This window comes from Panicum virgatum, chromosome 2N (genome assembly GCF_016808335.1).
Source record: "Panicum virgatum strain AP13 chromosome 2N, P.virgatum_v5, whole genome shotgun sequence".
Lineage (NCBI taxonomy): Eukaryota > Viridiplantae > Streptophyta > Magnoliopsida > Poales > Poaceae > Panicum > Panicum virgatum.
In genome coordinates, this window is record NC_053146.1 from 60,785,908 (window position 1) to 60,796,624 (window position 10,717).

General features: G+C 42.3%; 2 protein-coding genes across 3 annotated transcripts; both read left to right on the forward strand.

Annotated features, from left to right (window-relative positions):
• Positions 1-34: 34 nt before the first annotated feature.
• Positions 35-7,066, forward strand: LOC120661562 (pre-rRNA-processing protein ESF1-like). 2 transcript variants are annotated; one of them, XM_039940459.1, is made up of 8 exons: positions 35-721; positions 3,546-3,665; positions 4,391-4,633; positions 4,751-4,818; positions 5,059-5,221; positions 5,569-5,697; positions 5,802-6,529; positions 6,621-7,066. In XM_039940459.1, the coding sequence occupies exons 1-8, from the start codon at positions 80-82 to the stop codon at positions 6,847-6,849; spliced, it is 2,322 nt and encodes a 773-aa protein (XP_039796393.1). In that variant the 5' UTR covers positions 35-79; the 3' UTR covers positions 6,850-7,066. The 2 variants fall into 2 exon arrangements, with proteins under 2 accessions (XP_039796393.1, XP_039796394.1); XM_039940460.1 differs by having other exon boundaries at positions 36-721; positions 3,549-3,665.
• A 557-nt stretch (positions 7,067-7,623) lies between these two features.
• Positions 7,624-8,133, forward strand: LOC120662850 (ankyrin repeat domain-containing protein 39-like). The gene has a single exon (XM_039941915.1). The coding sequence runs from the start codon at positions 7,624-7,626 to the stop codon at positions 8,131-8,133; it is 510 nt and encodes a 169-aa protein (XP_039797849.1).
• Positions 8,134-10,717: the final 2,584 nt, after the last annotated feature.

The following is a 10,717-nucleotide window of genomic DNA, read 5'->3' on the forward strand; positions in this document are numbered from 1 at the left end:
TTGGCCACCTTGTAACCAGACCCTCTCGTTCTGTGCGCTTCCCTTCGCCGCCGCCGCGCCCCCGCAGCAGCCAGCCGCCATGCCGCCGCCGGCCAGCACCGACGAGCCCACGCGCCACAAGAAGGCCAAGAAATCCAAGCTCGATAAGGAAGAGAAGAAGCAGAAGAAGAGGAGCAAGAAGCGTCCCGCCACCGAGGACGCCCCTGCCCCCGACGCCGCCGAGCGCAAGAAGCGGAAGCACAAGGAGGGGCGCGAGGAGAAGCGGGACGGCAAGAAGTCCAAGAAGGAGGTGAAGCACGAGGGCAAGACTGCGGAATCGGAGTCTGCCGATGCGGGGAGGGACGAGAAGATGAGACGGGCGATGGAGGACGAGCGCTTCGCGGCGGCGCGAACGGACCCGCGGTTCCGGCCGATGCGGAGGAAGGAGGCCAAGGTGGCGCTGGACTCGAGGTTCAGCAGCATGATGACGGACCCGAGGTTCGCCTCGACGGCCGCGCCCGTGGACAAGCGCGGGAGGCGCCGCAGGAAGCGCGAGAACCCCTTGCTGAATTACTATCTCAACCAAGAGGAAGAGGAGGAGGGGAAAGAGAAGGGGAAGAAGGAGAAAGCGAAGCTTGTTGAAGAAGAGGAGGAAGAGGAAGAGGAAGCGGAGGATCAGGAGGAAGAGGAGAGCTCTAGTAGCGATGATGACGAGGATGGAGACATGGATGACGACGACGAGGTGATGCTTTGCTTCCAGTCCTTTGATGATTTAGCTTATTACATTAAGTTGCCTTATTAATATCAGATTTACTCGGCATCAATCGACTGAAATCTCGTTAGGTGTCAATCGACGCGTCAGCTGGTCTGATTTGTATAGGACGGAGGATTTGGCAAAATAATTAATAAAGCTATCAGGCCCGCAGCCAGGCTTTTTATTTTTCCCGTTATGCACTACCGGGTCCTAGCCGTGGTAGGTTGGATCCATTTTGGTTTCCATTGAACGGTGACCATGTTAGCTATCTGGAATCCACCATTTCTGCCTTTTTAGCTTCTCCCCCACCCACTCGAGCGAGACAAGGCATTTTGATACGAAATGGTGCTGGGCGTGTCTATGGGGGGAGGGTGTTGGGGGCTTCTAAATGATTTTCTGATTTCTATGTTTTGGTTTTGGCGTCAGAATGGTTACAAAATAATCTAAAATGTGCTAGTCTTTTTATTGCAGGGAGAAAATGCTCATATTTGTATACAGATCTATTTAAAATTTTAGAGTGTTTGTGCTGATTTTCTGTGTCTTTTATTTTGTTATTTTTGTTTTTGTAGAGTTATATTAGTGTAGTATTTTTGTATGTTTAACTGTCAAAATTATTGTCCATTTATCCAGTGCAGTGTGTGCGTGCGTGTCTAGGGTGCTTGCAGTGCAGATTGGCATCTTCATTGATGTATTTTGTTTGCTCATGGATCCATGGCATGTATGCGTTCGATTTGTTATCTGGTTAGATTCGAATTAAGGATTGCAAGTTTTACGAGGGTCTCATTTCGGCATATCATCTAACATCGGGCCTAAAAGTTTGTATCAAAAGTACGATCCATTTCTTTACTAAGCAAGACCGTAGTTTCTTTTCATATCAACGGCTTGCCCCTGGGTTTGTGGTTTTTGTTTCCCAGTGACCTTTCTGTGTGCGATTTCTACTACTTTCTATGTAATTTTACCATTGCTACAGTGTAATTATTAGAAATCGCATTCTGTAACTTAATTACTACTTTTCTCGGTGGCCCTTTCTCTGTGCTCTCTTTTCCTTTCCAGCTTCAGAATTTGTGATTGAGATTTTTGGAAAAGAGTGGTGAACAAAGTTAGAGAAAAATTCCACCAGAAACTAGAAGTTTCAGGTCTCTCGACTTCATCTTTTAAGAATGTTTCGTTCTAGTATTTTAACTTATTATGAACAAATAAACTGTGTGTGTTATGTAAAGTGTGCAATATGTCGTGTTATTTTTTATTAATTAACATGCAAACTTTTAAACTTCGATTCTGATGGAACTTATACATAACCATGGGAACTTTTTTCAATATTGTGTCATTATAGTAACTGTTTCTAGCCCCCTTTATGTACTTCATTATTTGTTCGAATTAAAAGTTTTTTATAGTCTAATATTTTTTCCGCCGTCATATTATTTAAAATTTTTTGAGACCAGATCAGCGTATCATGTTTTTTTTATTTTATGAAACAGTAAAAATTAATGTAGTATGGGCAATTACTATGTATTTTCTGAGATGAGATCATATAGCCATGTTATTTTATTCATAAAAAAGGTAACATAGTTTTGATGTGAATCTTATATGGGCAATAAGGCCATTAGCAGCTTTGTAAAATTTTGGCAGCATCAATCAGTGTATGTGCGCCATTCTTGGTGTTTGTGGCTTATTTTGGAATCTTTTTTTTCTTGCTAATCACGTGGCGGGAAGAACTGGTTTAGAAAGCTAAACAATGGTGGCTTGGATGTGATGCTAAAGAATATTGGCTATGGACCTGATTTAGAATTTTAATGTTTTTCTGGAATTGTTATGAGCCCACTCCTGGACATGTAAGAAAATCTTACATCTAACTTCTTATTTGTTACATATAACTTTTTGTTTTTGGATTATAACTTTAGTTTCAGGGAGAAAATTTGCATTTAACTTTGTTTTTTGACTAAAAATCTTACATGTAACTTTTTTTTATAGAGAACAGGTAACTCTTTTTTAGTAGTTGGGTTTTCGTCTGTAACATCGCTGGAAAGAAAAAACCAAAATGATGTTTATCACTGGGCTGAAATGCCGGCTGCTGGACCAGAACATCAACAATTGTCTTAGCAGGTCTCACAACACAAACGGGTCTGCAGCCCTAATTACGGTTGCGTAATATCATTGCAGGTCAGATAACATCCCAATTAATGGAGTTAATCGAAGCACCAGGTGGAGCCGTTGGATGGGTAATCAATGACTCCCATAGGTGATTGACAGATTACAAAATCTCAATCGACTGATGCCGAGACAGATCCTATTAATATTTGCAGCTTTCTTCCATTTTCTGTCGTCCTATGTTAGTGACCGGTCTATGCTATTCAGCTTGATGCCTGCTTCCACCAAATATCTGATAGTGTTTCTACGATTTACCTCTCCTTGCCAAATGTTGTTCTCTGCTTCCTGGAGGACTTCCATAATGCTCATCACCTTCTGTGCCCTCTTAAATGTGATCTGGCCTCAGCACAGTAGGATGTGTAGATTCACTTCCGTGTACAATGTTGTACTCTTGTACTCAGTTATATTTGTCCAGTCAATTAAGAAACATTCTACCGGCTGATGATGCATGCTCATTCGTGCCTATATTTCTATGATCTATCCTGCTGCATGTTTATTATTTTATTTGTATGACATTGATAGTTCCATTGTTTAAAACGTTTGTGATATTTGTAATGTTCTATGCACCTACCTTGTTTAAAAGAGCAAAACTTGCTATGCATTGGCTATGCTACAACTTGTTGTTTGTATGGCTAATTCTTGTTTTTCAATTTTTTTTCTTCAGCAGTACTCTGTTGGCAGTGACATTGCTCATTACTTGATGGGAAGGCATGATGATACACCTATGATCGACAAGGAAACTCACAGGCTTGCTGTTGTTAATATGGATTGGGATCATATCAAGGTGTGTGCGAATGCAATTATATTTGGTCTTGAGAAGTGAACTTCTGTGCCCAAACAAAAATCAGCTATGCACAAGTGCTTTATTTTTACATGCACCTAAGAATCAACTGGTTTTATCAACAGCTTTACTTGAAAGAGAACTATGAATCTATTATGTATTTTGACTCCTGCAAAACAAAATGCATTTTCACTCCAAATGATAAAATCCATGTATTTTCTAAAAACGAGATTTTGAGAATTAAAAGTAAATTGCATGATGATTGAATTACTGAGTTCCTTGACCTGTTGGCTGATCAGTTATTGCTTCTATGTTCATGAAAGCAAACCCACTGCAAATGCTGCCATTTTCCAGTGTCCTAGATTCGTTTACAGATAATCAACAGAACTTCCTTCACAAATTTTGATGCTTGGCACTATTTTGTGTGGTTCTATGTAATAAAATCAAACATAGGATCAGGATAGAGATAATCACACAGGTTTTATCTACTGGCTGCATAGAACGCTAACTTAGACTATGAGATACTGAATCGTAACTGTGAAAGATTAATACTATGTCTAGTTCTAATTTAACGAAAATAATCTTTTGCTAAAACCGAAGGCCTAAACTGTCCCCTAGCATTTATGTTGTAATTTTTTAAGCGTTTTGTTCCTACCAATATTTTGCTGGTAAATTTGAATACAATGAGCAATAACTATTGTTTCTTTTTTTCATCCCTATTTCAACAGGCAGTTGATCTGTATATGGTGATGACTTCTTGCCTCCCAAAAGGCGGGCGAGTTTTATCAGTGTCAATCTATCCATCAGAATTTGGATTGAAGTGCATGGAAATTGAGTCAACACAGGGCCCAGCTGCTCTTGTCAATGCCAATGTTGATGATAATAAAGACAGTGATGATAATGAAGAAGACAAAGATGATGACGAAGGCAACAGTGATGATGACGATGATGAAGGCAACACTGATGATGATGGGGGTGTTCGGCTGATCTGAAAGCCGGCTGATTTCGGCTGATTTAATAGTATTCTATGAGAGAAAACAAGCCGAAACAAGCCGAATCAAGCCGAGACAAGACAAGCGAACGGGGCCGATGATGAAGAAGTTGACTCCGACAAAGAGAACAACAAGCTACGTGCTTATGAGCTTAACAGACTGAAGTAAGTATTGAATTGGAGAGATTCTTTTGCTGATATATTTTTGTTATTTCTCTGTTTTGGGGCATGAAGCAGCAATGATACAAAGTTGACGTCGCCAAACTGATTAACTACAAAAGCACATAGTAGCTACTAGCTTAGTTATATTGGAGTGTCCTTTTTCTGTTTGCTCCATATTAAAATGTTAAGGGACACCAAGGGTTGCTTTTTTGCTCTCTCATTCCTTTATTTGTCCTACTGCAGGTATTACTATGCAGTTGTGGTGTGTGATTCTAGTGCAACAGCAAATCACCTGTACATGACTCTTGATGGTACCGAGTTCTTGAAAACAGCAAATGTGTTTGATTTGCAGTTTATTCCTGACTCTAGGGAGTTCAAACATCCTGCTAGGGACATCGCTACAGAGGTACCTTTCTTTTGTAGATTTGTATCCAGATCGAAATAATTTACTTATAGCAGTATTGATTTGTAGTGACAAGATTATTGGAATTACATAGTACCATGTGTTCTTTTTTACCCCCCAAAAAGTGACTGATCCTTATATTTCCCTTTTCCATTGCTTTTCTTATTTTATGGTTTCTACAAATGTTATATTTCCCTTTTCCATTGTTTTTCTTATTTTATGGTTTCTACAAATGTTATATTTCCCTTTTCCATTGTTTTTCTTATTTTATGGTTTCTACAAATGTACAAGTTGCTTCCAAGTCATGCTAAATGAAGCTTTAGATTTGTAACTAACTTGAATAATTTCAGGCACCTCCGAATTACAAGGAACCTGATTTCGAGACTCGTGCTTTGCAACATAGCAGAGTTAAGCTCACCTGGGATGATGATGAGCCGGAACGTAAGAAAGTCTTGAGGCGAAAGTTCACTGATGATCAGGTTTAGTCTTGTTTTTTTTCACCGTTCTTATATATCTTTGTAATCATCTCTTTGCTGATGATCCCTTATATGCTTCTATTGTGACTTATATTTTTCTGATGCAGCTAGATGAACTTAACATGTATTTAGCAAGTGATGACAGTGCATCAGATGAGGACGGTATAGACAATTATGATGATGAGTCTCTACCAAATGGGGGATCCAAACGGAAGCTGACAAAAGAGGAGAGGTTGGCTATTCTACTGCAAGGAGACAAATCTGATGAGGAGCAAACTGATGGCCAGGATATGGAGATTACATTCAACACGGAGCTTGAGGATCTCAGTAAACGTATCGTAGAGAGAAAGAGCAATGAGGAAAAGACCGTCTGGGAGAAGCACCAAGAGAAAATGAAAGAGAAAAGGAAAGCTAGGAAGAGGGGACTAAAGGATGATGATGACAATGATGACCACAGCAGCGAAGATGAGCCTGATGAGGATGATGATTTCTTCGTAAATGAACAGTCTGATGAAGAACCGAAGCCAAGCAAAAGCAAGAAACACAAGTCAAAGGCAAAATATAAAGGAAAGAGGAAAGGAAAGGATGGTCACGCAGAGGAGCATTTGGAGCGAGAAGCAACCAGAGAAGAGTTGGAGCTCTTGGTTGCTGGTGATCAGGATACTGCCAGTGGTGCCAAGGGTTATAACCTGAAGCGTAAAAAGGGCAAGAAGGGCAAAGTGGAATCTGTTGAGGACAAACTTCCTGATATTGATCTTAGCAAAGATGATAGGTTCTCAGCAATGTTCACATCTCATTTGTTCGCACTGGATCCTACCGATCCCCAGTACAAGAGGTACTTGCGTGCACATTTTCCCTTGTCATAATACTGAGTATCCTACCTGATTTGCACTGTGCTGAACGTTTCAAATGTTCTCCTTATACAGGAGTGCGGCCTTCATGCGGAAGCAAACTGGGAAGCCAGGGGCGAATGCAAGCAAAGCAGAGGGATCATCTCTGGGAGGCACATTGCCACCTGATGATGGAGCTGCTAAGAATAACGATGATCAGAAACCTGACGGGGCATCCACAGAGAAGCTGCAAATTTTGTCTGCTGTGAAGTCTCTCAAAAGGAACCTTGGTGCTTTCAAAAGCGCAAGTACAGGTCACCGATAGAAAATCCCTTTTCTGGCCACTACTTGATAGTGAAATCCGTGGGGATAAATGATTTTGATTTGTAGGCTGCAAAATAGTTTCATGGTTTATGCTTTGTACTTCTATAAACATGCGTCCAACTTTTAAATTTCAGTTTGTACACTATCAATCCAGTTGGACGATTGTGTTCATTTCTGGAATTCTGGTGAATCTAGAGTGCCACGGCAGACGTTTAGTTCGTCCAAACGTAAGACTGATGATGTAACTAGGGATAGGGACATAGGGTTGTGGAACCAATAGACTGATGGTGTTTACATGAAGGGTCGTTAAATCCGCCAATATAGTGGTTGGAGAATGCGTTGGGTGCTCAGAAAGAACAAAAGTTTGGAGCCAAAGAAGTAGTGGAGCGCCAAACACATGACAATTGGTCAAATGGTCTGGTGCTGCCGTGCTGGTCGTCTGTCGGGTAAGTCATAAACAAAACTATAAGCAAAGAATTACAGCCTCGATCCGAGTCATGCGGTGAGTACAATACTGCAAATGAGAACAAATGTGAACGACACCGCAACTTCCAGCAGACGCGACCGTTGACTCCAGTATGGGCATGGCTGCTGATCGGCTGTATATCAGTATATCATGTGCTAGTGTGCTTTCACTGCTTTGCACAATTGCACTACGGCCCTGCAACAAAACACACTCGCGTACAGATTGATGAGAAAGCATAGAAACTAGAAAGCTAGAGGCCGTCGGGCAGTCGCAACTCGCAAGTGCCCAAAGTTCAGTTCCTAGTCGATCATGGCGGAAGTTCTTGCCGCGCCAGTTGAATTCGGGCCGGATAAGATGGCACTTAGCGCGGAGATATTGAAGGCACTGACCGCCGGCGATGCGGCCCGCTTGAAGCACCTGTTGAGTGGTGGTGAAGGCCGCCCGCAAACACAAGGCCAAGTCACGATAAACGTCAACGGCGGCGTCGCCTCGCCGGTCGCAATGTCGCCGTCGCGGGCAGGAGCAAGCTGCCTCCTCGGCGTGACGAGCAACGGGAACACGGCGCTGCACCTTGTCGCCAGCCGCGGCCACGCCGAGCTCGCCGCGCTGGTATGCGAGAAGGAGCCCTCGCTAGTCGCCGCGCGCAACCGGAGCCTCGACACGGCGCTGCACTGCGCGGCGAAGGCCGGGCACCGGGAGGTTGTTGCCTGCCTCCTGTCGGCGATGCGCGCCGGCGGAGAGGAGGCGGCGGTGGCGCTGCGGGCGAGGAACTGCCTCAGTCGCTGCAGATGGTCAAGGCGATTGTACGGCCGTCGCTAGACGGAACGCCGTCACCCGCGTCGTATTCTGGTCCGGAGGGACGGACTGCTTTGCATGCTGCAGCATGGGCTGTCAAAGGTACGGCATTGAAATGGGTGAAACACAACTACTCATTTTTTTTTAAATGCTGTCCTTTGTTTTACTTCAGTGCCTTCCAACTTGTATTTCGATCTTCGGTTTCATAGACTTTTCGATCCTAAAATTCACGAAATTGCAACTTGTTCTCGATCGAACTGCCAATTGTAACCAGATATCGCTCGAGAAATGGTTGAAGAAATTCTGAACTGGGAGCTTGAAGGTCCAGCTTTGCTTACCAAAGTTGATTCATTCGGGAGGACGCCTCTCCATTTTGCAATTAGGTATGCAGATCTCGACGTCGTTGACCTGTTTCTGAATGTTCCTATATCGGACTAGCTAGCTCGCATGTCGGACAGCGATGGCTCATTTCCCGTGCATATTGCTGCTATGATCGGGAGCACGGCAGCCATTGATAAGCTCGTACAGAAATGCCCGGACTACTACGAAATGGTTGACGCTCAAGGAAGAAATTTGCTTCATTGTGCTGTGCAATATAATCGGGACGCTTTAGTTCGCTACATCTGCCAAAATGACACCTTTTCTATGCTCCTGAATGCCGTGGATTATGATGGAAATACACCGCTTCATTTAGCTGCCAAGTACGGATTTCCACGGATCGTCAGCTTACTACTCCAGACTATGACGGTGAAAATTAACATCGCCAATAAGGACGGCCTAACTGCTCGAGCTCTTGCAATCCATGAGTTATCACCCAGACGTGAATTCTACTACATCCTGGTAAATATATCGTGTATTACCTCTGCGCGTTATTACATTATTATTCCCATTTTTGCGTGCATGTGCATCATTCTATTTCGTAGCGCTGGCTTGGTGCTTTTTTACATAAAACGGAAACTGGGACAAGGGTGATTTGGATGGGGCGTGTGTGTGCTGGGGGGGGGGGTGGCTAATACTCCCCCGTTCTAAATTATAGACCGTTTAGATAAGGCAAAAGTCTGATTAGCATTCTTGAACTATTGCAAAAATTTCGATTTTCAACTTGAAACAATAAAACCCGATAAGATAGGTCATCCAACTATCGAACCGGGAAATTTTGGCTCATTAGGTGGTTTTTCATTTTATGAAAATTAAAAATGTTTAAATGTAAATTAAAAAATTCATAAGTAATTCATTTTAAATAAATATACGAAATGGGTATCAAATTTTCCTAAAATGTAGCCTATCTATTGGCATTGTAGTTGTCAACTATTTGAATCCAACTTTTTATGTTCATAGTATTTGATTGCTTGTAGTTATGCCTATTATTTTTGAATAAATAAGATTCAATTAGAGCTATAATAGTTAGATTATATTTTTAGAAAAAAATTGATACTAGTTTTATATTTTTATATTTTAAGATCAATTATTTTTTATTTTTTAGATCTAAATAGAATTTGTTTATTTTTTAAGAAATACAAAACCACATTCCAAACCACCCTAAGGGCCAAATTTGCCTGGTTTTGATAGTTGGATGGTCTGTCTTATCTGATTTTGTAGTATAAAGTTGAAAATCAAACTTTTATGATAGTTCAAGAGTGTAAAACGGACTTTTCCTTTCTGGTAAATGTAGATAAATAGTTTTGCCACATATCTAGACAATAGTATCCTAGTGCATTTTGGATCTATTCAATATAGACTTGAAATACTCTGAGGATAGATCTACATTTGCCACAAAAAGATCTTATGATGTATAGCAAAAGTTATATATCTAGATTTTCCAAAATAACCTGTAATTCTATAAATATATCTAGTTTCTCTATCCCGACAATCTTTTTGTACCATAGGTACTGCATGGTGTCAAATGTAGATCTATCCTTAGAGTATTTCAAGTTTATATTGAATAGATTAGTTAATAACTGCATTAGGCAGTTAATCTTTGTCACCACCGGGACATGTCCGTTGGTCCTTCACAGGACATTGCACCAAACTTATATATCATATTCCGAACTAAAAAGATGTAGTGCAGGAAGCTCTAGACAACAATAATTGGATACGCGATCTCAACATTCATAGAGGATTAACTGCTACACATGTTAGTGAATTTGCAACCTTTAGAGCATCTCTAAAAGGCTCTCTAAAATAAGCTGGATAGGTAAAAATAGATAAACTCTGTTAAAATCAGCATCCCACAGCCTCTTCATCTAGCCTCTTCATCTGGCTCCCCTCGCTATCTCACTCGGAATACCGCCCCCTCGCTCGCTTCCTTTACCGAGCGCTCCCGACTTGGCATCGCGTTCGTGTGCCCTCTTTCCCACGCGCTCCCGCCCCCTCGCCGTTGTGCCCTCCCCGTTGCACCACTCCTGCTCGTCCTCCTCCTCCTACGCTGCCGCCGGCCACCATGGATGTCTACAGCAGGAGCTCCGCCCCCTTGTTGATTTCTCCCCAACCACACAGTCAAAATCCAATTAACCTTGGCCACAATTAGTTCGTGATCTCCTCTACCAGATCCAGCCATCGGTTGGCCCAGCCTCTCGCTAGGCAGAGCGCGCGCCATCGCGCCATGGCC